An 18417-nucleotide genomic window follows, 5' to 3' on the forward strand; every position below is an offset into this window, starting at 1 on the left:
GCTAGCTATAATTATCTCGGGAAAAAATGGTCTTACTGGTTATCCTACTGGTTTAAGATATTTAAGGGGTAGGTTTTGTTCTGTGTTTAAGGATTGATGCATTGGCTCTAAAAAAGTGACTGCTGATAAGATGCATGCAGTTCACCTGCTTGTAGTGACAGGACAAATATTAGGATATTCAGATGAATGTAATGGCAAATAACAAAATCTTGATGTTAAGTCATTGGTGAGGTACATACGTCATCTGTGCTTCAGAAGAGATCTTGGCTTTTTTTTCTGCAACAGGAAGCATCACAGAAGACAGTCTGATGAGGGAGGCATTCCAGTTTGAAGTACTGCAAACACAGCATGACGAAATTAAACAAAAGGTTGGCAAGATCTTCCCTCCCCCTAGATATCACATTTTTGATAGGGCTAACTGAAAGGTGGAAAAAGTTTGGTTCCAAGTATTTGCTCTAGACTAGATGTTCCTGCTTTGGCAGGGGAGTTGGACTTGATGATCTCCAGAGGTCCCTTCCAATCCCTAGCATTCTGTGATTCTGTGATATTTTATTCTATCCAAATCAATTAGGAATTTTTGAAATCCATGGATCTGTTAAAAGCATCATCCTAGAGACAGCTCTTAAGAGTGAGAGAAATGTTTTTCTTCTTGGTTGTTTCAGGTTAGCAATTGGTAATTTGTCAGTCACTTGTTCCCTACCAAATCAATTCTCCTATCAGCTCATCAGCAAGACTTGGTTTGTGCAATTTAAAGAGTCGTGAAAGTAAAGTGACTTTTAAGTTGTATTATGTTACTTTACCTCCTGATGATTCCTTATGGGAAGATACTAGAGGTAAGAAATCAGTGCAGAAAAGTGAGAAAGTACAAATGCCCATACCAGGTCCATCCTTTTTTGACAGACAGCTCAGGAAGAATACAAGACCTGAGCAAGTTTATGATGATATTTTACCAGGATAGTCTTTTAGCCTCAGGTAAAAATTCACGTAGGTACTTCCTGAACCAGAAATATTATACATGTGTTTAACATTCTGTAGTATGTGTTTTTTAAATGCTTGTCTGTTTGGTTTTGGATACCCTTTAGTGTGAAAGAAGTCTACAGCTCAACGACACATCGTGTCATGAAATTTCCTCTTTGATTTTATTTTGAACTCTGCATCTAGTGATTTTCAGTGGATGTAGGTTGGCTGTTAGGAGAGGTAGTAAACCAGGAGTAACTTGTGCACAGCACTTGCACCTCTATATTTTGTTTTATCACAGTTGTGCTTTCCCCTAGGTGGAAGGGTCCTGCACTATTTACTTCCTCTTGCCACCCTTAACTCTGGTCTCTGAATCTTTCCCAGCTCTGTTATATCCTCCATTGTTGAGGAAGCTCCTACCTGTGCACCGTGTTCAACACGGAGGCAAAGCATCACCTTACCTAGTGGTATAGAAGTGTCTGTCTGCATTTTTCTCCATGCTTTTCTGAAGAACTCATTTATTATCTCTCCAAAGTCTTGTCTTTGAGGGTGATGGCTCTTCAGAAAGTATAGGGATTATGTATGTTGTGAAGATACTGCCTGGGGGTGGCAGCTTGTCTTAGGACAGCATGCCTGCTGGCTTCCATGCTAGATGAAATATTATAATTAAATGATCATTGATATCATCCAAACAATGCATAAATTAACAACGAGCATGGCTAGGATACTTTTCAAAAAAAGAACATAATTGCAGAGAAGGGGAAAGAGAAGAATCATCTCTGACAGTTACCACGGTGCTATTTGAAGCTGTGCCTCTGCTGACAGTTTATAATTCTGTTAGAGAAAACAGTAGCTGAGCCTGATTGAATCAGAAGAAGGTGAGAAGCAGCACTGCGGAATTTCTGAACTGGGTTACAGGAGCATTTTTCTCCCTAAAAAGTATACCTAATTTTCAGCCATGTAGTGATTATAAATACATACATTTGCTTATATACATGCTTTAACAGAATTAATCTGTTTGCAGCTGAAAGAAATGCAGGACGAAATTCTTATTAAAAATGGAGAAATTAAAATTCTGCGTGACTCAATGCAGCAGATGGAGCATGCTATGGAGGAACAGAAAAGATCATATGTGCTATTGGAACAGCAAAAATCTCAGACCTTAAGTGAAAAAGAAAAAGAGTTCTCCAAAAAGGTTTGTAAATATGTCAATATTCTGCACACCACATGCAGAAGTGCATTTTACGACTTAATAATGTCATAGACTATCTAATCGTAGGAATAATATTTGAATGAAATTTCCAAACGATTTATGCTTTTATTTCTTTATCTAGAAGAAAGCACTTGTAAGAACTTGCTGAGGGTTTTCTTCTCCCAAAATAAGAGTAAAATTCAAGTAGTAGAGGTTTTTGTTCAGTTGTAGCTTTTTTTTAAAGCGATTGCAAGTACATTAAGATTGGAATGTATTTTAAAATGGAAAAAAGCAAGAGAATATGCTTTATAACTTGGATCAGATTGCTGTTCTGTTGCAGTCATCTTTCTGAAAGCCCTGAAGAGGATAGGGGCTGCTTTTGTCCTGTTTCTTGTGCTGTTAACGGCCTCGCTGTAGTCATGCTCTGCGTGGCACTTGGTTTGCCTTAACAAGTCATATGCTTCTTGCCTGAAAATTTGACAGTTGGTTCTAAGATAGTGTTAATTGGACTAGCATACGTAAAAATAGAGCTCTTACTCAGAGTGCACAGTAAGTAGATGGTAGTCTTGAAACCTTATGGTAATTCTAGTTGCTGTGCAGTTATAACACCTCCAAGTTTCTCAGTAACAGTAAAAGTGTCTTTTAATTCCTCCTTCAGTTACTGTCATTGCAGTCAGAGTTGCAATTCAAAGATGCAGAAATGAATGAATTAAGAATACGACTTCAGAACTGTGAAAGAACTAAACATGTTACTCAGATGGTTTTAATGCCAAGGTAGGAGTTTTGGAAAATGAATTTGTGTTCCTTTTTATGGGAGAAATTTGTGTTTCCTTGTGCTTAAATTATCAAAAAGGTTTTATTCCTTCATGTAATTCTTAGCTCTATTGCCTTTAAAAAATATGACCAGAAAAGCCTGTTGACCTCTGGAGAATTTGCTCAAAAAGAGCCTTCCTTGTATCTGTGACAGAAATGCAAAGGGTTTGTAGTGAAGTATCTTTAAAATATCAGTGTGAATAGATCCTTCTTTATTGTTTAATAAAATAACTACAAAAGAAACACTGATTCATCCAAGTATTTGATTTTTATTTTAGCCCTAAAAAGAATTTTGCCAAACAAGTGAAATCAGAAGGATGTTCTCCACAGGCTGGAAAAAGATCTTTTCCTACAAAGGAATCCTTCAAAGATGAAATGTCCACTAGACCATCATGTTCTTCAGGAAATGTGGGGGCCCTGACCACTTTGATCAAAGAAGGTAAAACCATGTAAAATTTGCAACATTTTTAGCTGCATGGGAACATTCTGCCTTAGATAAGGGGTTTTGTACTACCTGACTGAACAGTTTCACTAAGCTCACTACAGAGTAAAACAAGTATTTGTTTCATTTTGATTTTGCTTAAATTTCTTTTGATTTTATACCAATTGACATTAAATAGCTATGAGTGAAATTTACATCAGGATCATTTTAACTCACACCTTGATAATGCCTGTATCACATGTAAAGGTGTCAATGACATCAAGTGACTGTTGGCTGTAATGAAAAATTTCCATCTATTATGTAATGAACTGAAATACCCAAATTGTTAATCTGCCTTCCTCTTTAAAGAAGAACAGGAAATAATTTGCTTATTTCATGAGTTGGTCTGCTAGTCAGCTAATGCACTTCTTGTATTCTTGGGATTTGGGCTTTAAAGCTGACATTTTGGGGGCATTTTATTTTAAAGGAGACATATTTAGCTGTATTGAAAGAAGCAGCTGAAACAGTGTACTCTTTTCCTCTTTTTCTCTGTAGGGCAGTAATTTGTACAAAATTGTATCTTGCAATTCATTGAGTAGAGTTTAGGAAATGGAATATATGCATGTGTTTGAAGATTGCTACTATGTGAAAGAAAAATGGTGTTAAAAATAAAAACAGCAGCTGACTGTCATGTTTCCAGTAGGAAATAAGATATTGAAGAAATCTAGATATCATCAGCTAATCCTTACAGAAGAAGTAATGAAAAATCTGAGATGTTACTGTTACAATATTCAATCTGAAACTGTATGGGCTCTATGAACTACACCAAAAAGTAAAAGAAGTAGCCTTAAAGCATTAGTATTGCTATTTTTTCAGCCTCCTGGCTGTTAATTATGGTAACAACACTCCATAAGCCTATTTGTTTGAAAACCACACATGATTATTTGTATCCCGAACCCTGGAAGGCTTTTGGCTTCAGTTTGGCTGGTAATTGTGACCATATAGATGATTGGAAGATTATGTAATGCTCAATTTTAAATTTTTTATTTAATCTTTTAGAATGTTATGTTGATTTTTAACTAACATAGTCATGTAAATGTCTGCTAGTAGTGGGAATTCAACCTAAGGTGGTATTTTTTTTCTAAAAAAAAAAGTTGAGAGCAGTAGCACTGAACAATCTGCAGAACATGTGGCAGTAAAGGTGAAATTTTATTCACTTCTCTAATTTATTTTGGGGAACAGTTCTACTTACATCACAGCTGTTAACTGTAGTTTGATGTATTTGAGTTCCACAGGACATGTTTGTTACTGGTCTGTTTATTGACTGTAACGGCTGTGGCTGATGAATGTGAATAAAGGGTAAGCGCAGATACACCAGCGATGCAGTTCTCACAGTGGACTCATAATCACTGTTTGTTTTAGACAGTAAGATAACCCATCCTGAAGCTTTACCTGTGAAGCATGAACCGATGGGAAAAAACAGTTCCTACAACTCTGTCCCTAAACGGAACGCACAAGGTAACTGAATCCTGTTGCTGCGGAAAGGGGGTTCCTGAGGCAGGGCTCCGACAGCAGGCTCCTTGGCCTGACACGTCCAGTGCCACTGCATGGAGAGGTGCTGTCCAGCTAGCCGTTTTTTGCCTTGAGTATTGTGATTTTGCAGTAAAACATTTCATATCATTGTTATTATCCTGTATCCTAAAAACATTCTTATGTTGTTATTCTCTTTAAGAAAAAAGTTTTTCTTTATGGAAAGATACGGATCAAGAGGTATCTTACTACAAGGCTGGCTCTTTCACCATTAATATATTCTGCTTTTTATTGTAAACTGATATAAAACCAGGAAAGACTTTTTTTTAAAAAAATTTAAAATAAAAACAATAAAGCAACATTTTCAACAGTCAACACCAGCAGATCTTCAGGGTACTATTTCCAATTCAGAATAGAATACCATCACATAATATTAGTGTGGTCTGGAACATGGAGGGCAAATCATCCAGATAGTTTGGACATATGATCACTTGGGTCAAGCTGTTTTGCTAATATGGGACTGTAATTAAAATATCTCTAAATATAATTTGATTAGTATTTAAGTCATATCTTAAATTCGTCTGAAAATGATTCTCTTGTAGAGAAAGATGATTTGCAATGAAAAAATTACTTTTGAGGTTGAGAGTACTACAAATAAGGCTAATTTTTTTATATACTATTTTTGTTGTTGCTGATGTTGCAGTTGATGGTAAAGCTACTCCAAATTGTGTCTGTTGTGTGTCTTTTCAGGTTCTATCTTACTAAACGCACTGATGAAGCAGCCCATTGTCCCTGGGTCTTTACTAGGACTCCACCATCTTCTTAGTATTAGCTCTGAGCCTCTACCTGGAGCTATATTGCAGCCTAACTATTTGGATATGTAAGTTTGTTTGTTTGTTTTTTTTTCTTAACTGTATCTGCCATGTTCTTAATACAGTAGCATTCTTTATACTAAGAAATGCTTACTCATGTGGGATAGCTCATTCTTTTTGTTAAATGCTGTTCTGCTTAGGCCACTTAATGCAAAATTTGGGACATCATTCTGCTTCGTGGATTATTAATCTTTGATTATCATAGATACTAAAGAGTAGAACAACACTAAGAGATAAATGAGGTTAATTATGTGTTAGGGGATGGCACAGAAACATGTTTTGTAAAACCTGGGAGTGACTGTTAGAAGCTGCTGTTAAAACACTTAAGGACACAGAACTTGCCTCACAATGAGGGATGCATACAGAAGTGATCACGTGCGTACCATTCATCAGATACAACTTCTGTGCAGTGTTCCGAGATGTATCTGTAGTGACCAGTAACATTTTAAATATGAATATTTGGTATAAATTACAATAGTTTTTCACTTTAAGGAATTAGACTGTAGCAACTGAAATACCTTTACGTGTCCTGCTCTGGCAGGGGGGTTGGACTAGATGATCTTTCGAGGTCCCTTCCAACCCCTATGATTCTATGATTCTCATACTTTGTTATTATTTCTTGTGTTTTGTGGTTCGTAGCAAGTTTCATGTCTCATTGCCCCTGTCGTTATGGGTACATTTGGCTTTTTTAGTTGCAGTTTGGGTAGTTAATAGTTGAACTCTTGTCTCTGGCCAAGAAAATAGTTTGTTATTATTGTTATAGTCCTTTAAAGGCCCCTACATATTTCAGATCAACTCGTTTTTCCCAGAAGCTAGCAAATAACATCAGGGAACAATTAGAATATAAGACAGATTATCAAGTGCATGCAATGGGAAAGCCAATGTCTGAAATGCAGTTTCAGACAATGGCTTATAGTGAGCTGCAGAAGTTACTCAGCTGTAAGCTCTGACTACTTGCACAAGACCTAAGAATGCTTTGAAATTGTTCTTCCATGCAGTTATCAAGGAGTAGGATTATTTGCCTTTTCCCTTCCCCCCCCAATTTACTTTTTATTTTGGGAACAGATATCTCTTATTACTCTAACCTATCTATTATTTGATTCAGAATTAAGGGTAACTCAAATTTCAACTATGTTCTCTCCCTGTTCTTCTGAAGTATTTCTGCTCTTTTAATTTTACATGGACAGGAAGTCTACACAAGCATTCAGCAGCAGAACAACTCAGGAAGAAATTGCTCCTCTTGTATCCTTGGAAGAAGCTCAAAAACTTGCAATAACAGGATTGAACTTGATCGCTGTGGATGAAGGATTAGCTGAAGGAAGCCCAACAGAAAGCCAGAGAGACTTCTTTCACCTCACACGCTGCAAGATCCGAGGCGCCGTGCACCTCTTGCCCTTGGTGGAACATTACCTTGATGCATACTGCCAAGCGGTACAACTGGTGGACACATCAGTAAATGGTTCTTGTGGAAACCATGCAGCTGCTTCTTCCAGAGCCAACACAAATATGGTGTCAAGTAAGGAGGACTTCAGGTTGTCTACTGAAGAAACTACAGTTATATCACTGGGTGTTCTTTATTATTTGGTGTTTTATAGCTGGGATGTTGTCCACACATTGCTATCTGTGGAAGTGGAAAAAAGTTCTGCCACTGGCCACGTTCCCAAGATGGACAAAAATGTGTTGCGTGATAATAAAGAAGGTACCAGGACACAAGGAGGACTGCCTGTAGCTCCTCAGGATGCTCCCAGTAATGATCCAGCTCAACATTCTTTGTTTACGAAGCTGCTTCAGGTTCTAGCTTTTTCTGCTGCCAGAGGGTCCCAGGCTGATAGTATACTGAACCAAAGCCTAAAGGTTTTGGTGAAATTAGCTGAAAATTCAACAGCAGACTTGCTAATTAAGTAAGTTGGTAATTACTTTAATGTTGTTTCAGGCTATGTCGCTTAGAAATTTTCATTCTCTGTTGAAACTAATTTGTGCAGATGACAGTAGACGTTTTGACACGTATGACGGAATGTGACATTTCTCAAATCACCTTTGAGAAGCCAGTGAGAATATTTCTGTTGCTTCTACTGCTAATGAACATGATATTTGCCCCTGATCAGTAACAAGATTTGCTTAAGAGGTTTCTATGAAGCAGATGCTGCTACGTCATTGTAGAATGGTCACTCAAAAGTGAGGAGACATCTTAAGGCCATATGCAGTTGATCAGAATATCTGTAATATTCACTTTAGGGTTTCTGCAATCGCTGTGAGATGAATAGGGAATGAAGGCAGAGGGTCTCATGCTGGTAAGTAAAATGACACACTCAAAAGGGAGGCATTTGATCTGCTCATGCTCTACATAACCTCAGTACAAACTGCAGGCCAACTACCAAATATAACAGAATATGTTTTTCAGGATACTTTGTGCTTATGACACCTGAGTTGAGATCACTTATCTTTTGAGTGGCTAAAGAGGCACAAATTATGATGCTGTGTAGAAGAACTAGTATATTTTTGACCTTTCAGTGCATTTCCCAGTCCTAACGACAAGTTTTCTTTTGAAGTTTTCAGCACTTACTGAGTAGCCAGACACTGCTCTGGTGTCTGTGTCCAGAGACCCCTTTGCCTGCTGCCCTTTCTACCGTCAGGCTGTTGGCCATTTTTTCGAAACACCACACCTTGGTTGCTCAACTTTGTTCTCATTCAGGTAAAAGACTGGGTAACACAGAGATCTTACCAAGATCTTGATCAAGTAATGCAAACAGTTTTAAGACCCTGCTCCAAGGTCTTAGAACTGCAAAAGCAAAAAGCCTGCTATGGTACCTGAAAACTTGTTTTCTAGTGCAGTGTTTGAAGAGTATTTCATCTTGTGGTATCTGTCTACACACAGTGCTTTTGATACCCATGTGGATTTTTAAAACTACTTTCCAGGTGTTTGTTACATTAACAGTTGATGAAGACAAAAGGACCTTCATGGACCTGTGAAGTTTTAATTTATCTGCTGTCATGACACTGAGTTTAGGCATTCCAGTACTCTGCATGACAAATAGCCTTTGTCCAGTTCCTTATGAATGAGGTAGGACAGTATTGCCACAAACGTGTATGTAAAGTTTAGGGATATGAGTTTCTTCAGCACTACTTAAGATGTCTGAAGTAAAGCAAGAAGTTGAGCCTGGATCGCGAGTCCCGAGATACCACTCTGTGTATTTTCTGAAGCATTTTCATGACCAAGAATATTAATTTTTGTGACAAACAATTGACTAGTTGGGAAAAGAACAAAGTTCTCTTTATTGCAGACACTTGCCTTCTTCTTGCACTGTACATGTATATCACATCAAGACCAGATAAATCAGCATCTGAAATGCTTTGGCTTCAGCTGGAACAAGAGGTAACCACAGCTGTTCATTCACAGCTGGGGCAGTGGGAAGAGCAGGGCAATACACAGATTGTCCAAAACCAGGTTCTTTCTCCAGCTGAAATAGAACACTGAAAGTATAGGCCTGCAGTAAGGGATGAGACTGATTTTTAAGAGTAGCTGCATGAAACTGATTCATCAACTATTCTTAAAGAGAACATGAGTCATAATTGTCATAGTTAAGTCACTGAAAAAGCAAGAAAGATTCTGGGATGGCTGTAAATGTTCAACACTGAGCTTTATTTTGCATTTAGACTGATACGAGTAAAAGGAAGAAAGATCTGATCCATTCTGATGGTATTAATTACTCCTTAACTGTATCTTCTGAGTTATTACATATAAAAGGCAGTCATAATTTAGGATTATACTGTTTTTTAATCAGTGGAAGTGCTAGCTTGCTGTAGAATAATCATTATATATAGGAAGAATAGCTTTTGAACTTAATTTGTATTCTTACTTGTCTGAGGTTCTACTATTAGCTCCACTTCTGCTCTCATTTGATAGGATTTTGAGCCATTTTAATTATCCCCCTACCTACATTGTTGTATCAAGTGTAAACATATTTGTATGCAGTGAGTTAAGGTCTTCTGTACCTTGTTAGCCTTTCTCAAAGTTGAAAAAGTTTTTATACAAGGCAAATTCTGCATCTGTGAAGTTTTACAGGGAAAACCATTTAATTTGGGGGGGGTAGAAAAGATCCAACTGTTAAGAAGAAAACCAAGGACATTTGAAACTAGCAATATAATTTCAACCTCCCTTTATTTGCAGCTTAACAGTTTGATAATTGTGCAAAGCCCCAGCACTCAGGACTAACGCACTCTGTGTTTCGCAACAGACAGTCAGGCTCCTGACCAGGTGTCTGCGGTGCTCCCGGCCAGTGGCTTTGTTGCCCGGTACGGACTGCCAGTGTAATCTCGAGGTATGTCCCCATGCTGGCTGAGTTCAGTCTAGTGACAACTTCAAAGCTACTCCATGCTGAAATGGCTTTTTGCCAGATTTTTAGCTACATCAAACTGTAAGTGTACTGTACTTTAAAGGATGCTACCTTCTAGAAAGTTGCTTTCTAGAAAGGTTGCTTTCACTTGCTAAAAAATATTCTGGAATTTGGAAGCCTGAAGAGATAAATCAGTAAAGTTCATAATGAACTAAGTTTTTTGCTACTACACTTGGTGATTTGAGACACTTCTTTTCCTCTTGCAGGTGGTTAAGGCACTAATCATAATGTTACATAGACAGTGGATGAAGATTAGAAGATCTGAGAACAGCTCGTGTGCACTTAAGGAAAAAATTATTCAGTTCTTACGGGATGCTGTTTTACTTTTACACAGCCTATCTCAGAAAGATAAACTGTTTCATGAACACTGTTTGGAAGTTCTCCATCAATATGACCAAGCCATGCCAGCCATAAGAGCCATTCTCAAAAAGACTCAAAAACTGAGTGCTTGTGAAGGTAAAACAAATCAAAGGATAACGTTGGCTTTTCTCCATGCTGCAGAACTAGAAATTCCACTTCTGTCCCTTTCCTCATTTAACAAGTACCATGCACCAGATACCATAGATGTTTGTCACTCAGATCTCTGAAGGCAGTCTATAGTCCAGTGCTTCTCAATCTTCATTATACTGAATCACTGCTCTTTTATTCTTTAATAGTTTTATCTTGTTCTTCTCTCCACAGAAATAAGCCCCTCTTATCTGATTAAAGAAAGTCTTGTGCTCCAGCTCTCCTCAGTAGAAGAATCTGCATTATACATTATTTAAAACCAAAACAAATATTCCAAGTCTCTAGTGGCATTACACCTTCTCCCTGCAATTGGTTGGTTTTTCTTCCCTGCATCCTTAATATCTTTCTTCTGCCCTCAAAATTTCTCCAGTACATGTCCATCAGGACTTGCCCCTTACTTTGCACACCTCCCGTGTCCCTTTCCTACCTAGAGTGAGGGGATCTCATGACATTGCCTCTCCTCCTTAATAGTCAGAACTAGCTGCAAAATAACAGCGCCCTTGATTGGTTTTCCACTAATAGCTAAATTCATTTGACTGCCCAAAGTAGTTCTCTGCTTTACGCCTGAAAAGGCATTAAAGAGAGGAAGAAGTCTGTGTGACAAAAACAGATCTAAAGGCCTGTTTGCATGGAACCTTGAAAAAGGATATTTGCTGTAGCCTTCTATAGTCAATATGTTTTAAAATACAAGCAGATACCAGACCAGCTAGACTGATACTACACCACGTAGAAAAATTACTCTCTGAAGCATTATTTATTTTTGTGGTTGTTACAGAGCTGATTTTGGATGAATTGTATCCTCCTGAGCCAGAAGCAGAAGACCAAGGAATGGACTCCAGCTAGCTAACATCTAGCAAAGATCTCTGTCCTTCCTCATCTAAATCACAGCCAGTGCCAGTGTGAATCTGAACTTCAGTGATCTATTTTATTAAGTGATAATCTGAAGGCTGTACCCAAATGCAGCACAACCCCTATAGCTCTGGGACTATTGAAGTGCCATCCAAATGTAGCTGAAACCACAGAAACGTTAATGTGAGAATTATAGTGCCAGGTACTGTTTTGCTGTGCAAATCCACTCGGTGGCTCACTGGTTCTATTTAAGAATTTCATCCTTTATGAAATTGCTGTGAGTGGAATGGAAATGTCACTGTGTTCTCCATTTTACTGTGACTCCAGATGAATTTATGATGCTGAAGTGTTGGGGATCACTGCGTTGGTATGAGAGTATTTGGAATATGTTTGTTTCTTTTGCTGCTGTAATACTTTCTTGCTCATCTTCCAAAATGTTCACGTTGGTGTTAGTAAATTGTTTACTGTCATTTTAAAAACCTTTCTAGAAATAACTTAAAGTTCACAGTTCTGTTCCGAGCAAGAAATTCAAAGCCCTGGAACTATCACCCGAGTTCACTCATTTCTCAGTGTCATGAATCTGCTGAAAGTGTAACTATGGAGACGCCAAAACAAAAAACACTAGAACTTATTTTTTACAAAAGTTACCTTAGAAGAGTAAGATGGTATTGTTTGGCAGAGCATTCTCTCTCATTAGGCAAGATAAGAATATTTAAAGGTGTGCAGAATGACCGGGATTTCTTTGTTGTAGTATCTGGATAGGCACTGTTGTGAAGATGAATGAGCAAGTGATTCCTAGGGTACAGCACCAAAGACTGGAGGAAGAACTGTTGCTACACCCTTTCAAGGTGTAAGGGAAAATAGGAAAAGAGAGCACTACTAAAAAGAGCCTACAGTATGCAGGAATGACCAGTGTAATAATCCACCATCTCCCTAGGGCCAAAGCTTAACTCTTTACTCCCCCAACAAAGCGCATCCTCTTTCAGCTGCATCTGGCAGAGCTCCACCAGGCATGGCCTGTTCTTCTCTGTAAAACACTAATTGCTCCTCTCAGTAACTAGTTTCAAGTCCCTTGCAGCATCTAGAAAACTGCCATTTTCCTGCTTTAATTCAGCAAGGAAGGACACACAGGCACATAACTGCAAAGCTGAGTCCCTGTATGCTTGTTGGTAACCCCCCTAGAACTGCTACCAGGGCACAGGACAAGGCATGCTACAGAAGTTTCAGCATGACATAAAATAAGCATTAAGATAATTTTTTAAAAATAGCCACGTGCACAGGAGCAGTGGTAGAGCAGTATCTGGCAGTTAGCCTGCTGTGAGTGACAAACTTAGACCTGTCCTAACAAAGACAGGATAGTCACAGTATCCCAAAATGCAATGACCTGCCATCACTTTTCATCAGCTCTATGCTATTCTCACCCCTTAATTTCTCTAAGCATAATTTGAGTTTATAGAGATATGACACATTTAAACCCCTTCTACAGATGAACAGATCAAATGAACTTTTAAGAGGAGTCTGGGTAAAAACTGGTTAAAGAATCCCAAACTGGTGAAGCAATCCAGTTATAAAAACTTGTTTAAGAAAATTCCTGGCCTCATCTAAAGGATGTGTGTATGGCAACTTGGTGAAAGGGAGAAACACATTACTGCTAAACTTTATACTACATAAACAGAAGAGTTATCTGTGGAAAAGAATGCTAGGAAAACCCCTAACCGTTCCCTTCTGGCACTGCAACCCTGGCCATCCACCCACTCTAACAGACAACGCCCTAACTTGTACATTTAGCACTGGTTTCCTTCCTCCTTTTGACTTTAAAGTGGTATAGCCCAGGCAATATACAGGCAAAAATGAAGCTGAACACCTAAAGGGAAAAGGCAGACATCGGTACCTGTATGAAACTGCCATAATTCAGTATTAGTTAAGTCATTTACATTGACCAATCTTTTGTCAGGATTACTACAAGATTGCACTGACCTTAGTAATTCTCCCCTTCACATTCATTTGGGGTTAAAAAGATCCCATCATGTATGCAACAGCTGATGATTCCCTGAAAAAAACTGAAGCATTTTTACAGATTATGGGGCTGATGGTTCACTATCTTCATGACCTAAAAAATAATAGAACAAGGCTGTTCTCAGCAGACACTTCTTTAAGAATTCAGAGAATAGTGGCTCTTTTTTCCAGTCAAGTCTGCATTTTCCTCGACATGTTACAAATAAGCTGTGCCTCTTAACTGAGAACAGGATTTTACTCTGGCATCAAGCACAGTCATAGGACTGAATAATGAAGGACTGAGCAACAACAACTACTGGTCACATTCTATGCATGATTATCACATTCCTCAGTCAGCAGCAGCCATCAATCTGTTTTCTTGCCCATGGAGATGGCAACTGGAGTTTCCCCTTGGCTGAAAACTGAGCTCAGTATAGCTGGCTTTTTCCCCGAGTGCTGTACCGAGCAGATAGGGCTACAGCTAGGCAGGAGATGAAGAAAGCAACCACCTCTACCAGCTTACCCACCACTCAGGCAACTTAGGCAAAAGGGAGGACAACTGCCTCACCAACTTGTATTTTAGACCTGCTGACACCACTCCTTAAATGGTCACAGTGCAGGAGGAGGGATCATTGCCAAGCACCTTGCTTTGGTGATTTGAAGACCTGAGCTACTGCATGGGTACAAGCACACAGCAATTTACTTCTGCTAAAGCTAGGTACAGAGATAAAGTAAATGATGCTTCATTGGCTAAAATATTTAGGGCATTTGCACAGGTAACACCTTATTTTCTACAACTGATAGAATCATTCACTAGTTGAGGTTGGAAGGGGCCTCTGTAAGTAATCTAGTCCCACCCCTGATCAAAGCAAACTTAGACAACTATTCTGTGTCATGTCAGGCCTCAAAATACATTTTTATAAACCAAGCTGCATTAGGTGAAAATAGCAAATACAAAATACCTCATCATGTAAACACACAACATCTAACCTGAGTTGGTTCTACTCGTATTACTCCCACTAGCATGAACAACTGCGTAAGTTTGGCCTGTGCTAGGCTATTAGAGCAGCAAGTTATCTCAACCACTGAATAACATTTTTAGGTTACAGTCAGTAATATCAATTACGGTTATATTAATTAAGGTCAAATGCAGCAGTTCTGATCTGCCTGTGTTATCTGTTGTGAATGTAGTAAAAAACCGTAATCTTATGTTTACATTGTAAGTTGTTAAAATAAAACTATATATCATGGATTATAATTTAGCAGACTGATAAGGAAAGATGATCTGATAAGAAAAGATGGTCTGTGAGCTTTACGAATAGCTGCTCAAGTGGTTATCTGCTTTTGAAACTAGAGGAAATTGCTAGTTTATTTTCATATTGGTTGTATTCCAACCACAGAACTGCAGTCTCCCAAGAGAGATAAAACAGTTGGGTTTTTTTTTTGTCCATGCATTAATCCTTTTGTAGGTTAGTATTTTGAGAATGTAGCTGAAGGATCTGTTTTGCTAAAGACCTGTACAGCACAGCTGGGCCGAGACAAGTGTCCAGTGGTCTGTAAAGCAGATCCTACTGATTCCAGGGCCGAAGTAACATCAGAGAGCAGGCGACGAAAACCAGCTGCAGGAGCAACAAAGTTAGAATGAAAAGTCTCCAGTAAACAGTTTAAAAGTTATTTTGAGTGCAGTAAGGGAACTGAGTCATCAGAATGGTCAGTTTATACTTACCTTGAACTGTTCTTCAGTCTGGTGAAACAAAAAGTGCAAGAGCCATCCAACGTGTTGGTTCTCAGGAGAGGAGGGACAGTGCTGGGATGGAAGCGGCGGCATCCCTGACCCCGGCACGGCACGCTGTGGCCCCACAGAACCAGAGACCCCCACCAGACAGCCTCCCTGCTACCCAGTACTGGAAAAAGAAGTTAGCTGTGTCTCAAATCTAAAGAGATCACTTCACAATAGAAGGACATTCTTTATAACATGGCTAACTCAACCTTCTGGAGGCTGCCAGAACAAGGAGAAGCAGAGGAGACTACTCCAATACAGAGGCCTCAGCTCTTCAAGGGACCAAATAACTTATTTTCTTCAGCTTCATCTCACCTCTTCCAAAATAATTTGGACATTTTCCTTCCCCCCATACAGCCTACTTAAAAGCTGCAAATGTGACCAATGTGCAGGCTATACCAACAAGTAGATGAGGTCAAATAGTAACTAGAGGGGAAATAAACCACTGGCTAAAGCAAACTTGGCAAGTTATACATGCCTAGATATGATACTAAGTTTCCATACTTGGGGAAAAAAAAAAAAAAAAAAAGAAAATTGCTTGTTTAGCAATAATTGCTTAAGTATTTTCCTTCTTTGTGTCCAGATCCTCCATGTAACCCTGCTGTGGGTTTTAAGATGCACGCTAAGTTTTGTTCTGGAAAACTTCACGCTACCCTAACCAAGCGCTGACTAAATATCACAAAAACATAACCAGCAGTATTCCTCACCCAACCCCAGGCTCTCAACTTTTTAATTCAGTGGTTTGCTCTCCTATACAACATGTTGCTGCAATTTTAGGATTTCAAAGGTACCTTCACCCTCTATTTACTCATTCATGGAAATTTGAAGGTTTGAAACAGAGCACTAGCTCCTGTTCCTCAGGCCTGTGCACAGAGAGAAGGGAAGTCACACAGCTTTCCTCTGAACACAAGGCTTCTCTGCAGGTTGCTTCTCAAATTCAACCCTGCTCCACAGATACACCTGCTACAAAGTCATGGGGAAAGAAAAACGGACAAATATAGTAGTATAATAATGTGGCGGTAACACCTGCAGTTTCCTGGTGTAATTTCTAGCCCAAACATTAACTATATTTGCTTTCTAGATTTAGGGTTTTAGGAGCATAAATTTTATCTGCTGTCTTCAGTTAACTAATAGAAATTTTCTGGAGAAAATGTGAAAAAATTGGAAATGAAATGATCTCCATTTCACCTGCAGCACATTATCAGCCTGCAGCTGAAACTCCCAACAAATTCAAGACGTAACATTACAGAACTACCTGATTCCTCCATGATAAACGACTCTTTCATTTGAGTTCCCCCTCTTTTAAATCCTACACTGGAACCTTAGCTGCCAAGTCAAGGTAGTAATGATTATAGGCTGAACACCCTCAAACAATTCTGTATTACTTTGTGCCTTATAAAAAGCATTCTTGACCTGCTCAAAGAAAATACTTTCAAATGAGTCAGGGGCATGAACAGAGCCCTTCAAAAGCATTTTTTTTCCAAAAAACTATTGAAAGTACACAAAAACATCAGCAAAAATGTTTTCATACAGAGTAGAAAGCATCACTTACCACATGCTGAATTGGTCAAGTTGATAAATCAGGCACGATATTCAACACAGTCAAAATACATGTGGAGAAGATGTTAAACTTTCATCAAATTATAGAATTCTTTGAAGTCCACCATCTTGTCCACAAGAGACTTTTCCAGTGTCTTGGGATTTGCTAATGCATTCAAACTTCAGGCATTTAATCCACTCCTTAGCCTAGACAAGGCCTCAGAAGCAATCCTTTTAGATGAGCTTTGAAGCATACTGTCAAGAACATTAATTCAGGAGCTTATACTGTCCTTGCTTTATGTTGTGACCTGTAATTTTGATAAGGCTTCAGTCTCCACTACCAAAAGTGATATTCATGATGCAAGGTGACTTAATGTACACTTGGCAACACTGCTGTCAAACACAATTAAGTCAAACAGAGCTTTGCATAATGCTTCAGATTGAGGCTAAGAAAACAACATTACAAGAATATACTTCAAACACTGCATTTATTACAAAGGTGAATAGAGTTTATGTAATTTCTTTTGGATATGTTTAAACTACAAACAACATATAGGGCCAGGTTATAGTATGCAATAAAATCAACAACGATTATCTGGTCAGGTCAGCACAACAGAATATTCTACTGTGTTTAATTTCACAGAACATTTCTGAAACAAAGGCACTTACAGAATTAAAAAAAAAAAAATTACCATATACTCTTTCAACATTTAAAATATTAACTCCACTCCCGCTCTCCTCCAGCACTGTGGGTAGCTGGTTTGACGTGAAGGCCACGGCTACTTGGACTGACACATCAGCAGTGCTTAAACTAAAAGTTTGCGGATCAGCTTCTCCATCTTTCCTATAACTATCCCATTCTCTTAAACATATAAAAATAAGTTTCAATGGGTTGCATGGCAAAAACTAAATTTGGTCCTACCCCTTATTGTTAATGATGATTAATACACTAACAATAAGATCTGATTAACTGCTCCAATTATGAAGTGAGGTAAGCAGACCGTTTTCTGTTTTTTCAACATGTTTTGTAACTGAAGTGATAATACCACTACTAAAGTAGTTCTCCGTATATTAACGATTCACCTCTTCATTTGTACATAGTTACCCTTAGCAGATGTTGACTAAAGGAAAACTGTAAATTTTCAGGCCCCTTAACCCTATCCCTCACCTCTTCCCACTGCTACACACACAGCAGTGTTCAGGGCAATTTATTCAGTCTGTACAACTACAGCAAAACTCCAGATCTGGGGACTTCTGTTATTGTTGCCACTTCACTTTCCTATCTTTTCCTTAGGGATGATGGCAGATGACCAAGACAACTTGTCACGAAATTGCAGGTTTTCCTTTTGTAACCAAAACATAACCCTAGTAACAATGCCACGAATGGTCCATGCTGCCCCATCAGGTGGAGGAAAGGAAGAGTGGTGCTGAGTAACAACGTGGGGAACACAGGAGACTACCTGTGCTCTGAGAGCTGCACAGCAGCTGCGCCCCACCAGCCAGGCTGGAGTGGTCTCTGCCCTCCTTCTATACAGCTAAACACACAGGGGTAGGATCTATAGCAAGGG

At 38.8% G+C, this 18417-nt stretch overlaps 1 protein-coding gene across 1 annotated transcript; it reads left to right on the forward strand.

Moving 5' to 3' along the window:
• Window positions 1–308: 308 nt before the first annotated feature.
• ATRIP (ATR interacting protein) lies at window positions 309–11529 on the forward strand. The gene is given in 13 exon segments (XM_008940085.1): window positions 309–368; window positions 1982–2152; window positions 2808–2929; window positions 3241–3401; window positions 4806–4901; window positions 5617–5648; window positions 5651–5793; window positions 6973–7686; window positions 8335–8477; window positions 9067–9158; window positions 10021–10104; window positions 10386–10635; window positions 11462–11529. Coding segments are annotated over 13 exon segments (2136 nt in total).
• Window positions 11530–18417: the final 6888 nt, after the last annotated feature.

Source organism: Merops nubicus, unplaced genomic scaffold (genome assembly GCF_000691845.1).
Source record: "Merops nubicus isolate BGI_N331 unplaced genomic scaffold, ASM69184v1 scaffold18655, whole genome shotgun sequence".
NCBI lineage: Eukaryota > Metazoa > Chordata > Aves > Coraciiformes > Meropidae > Merops > Merops nubicus.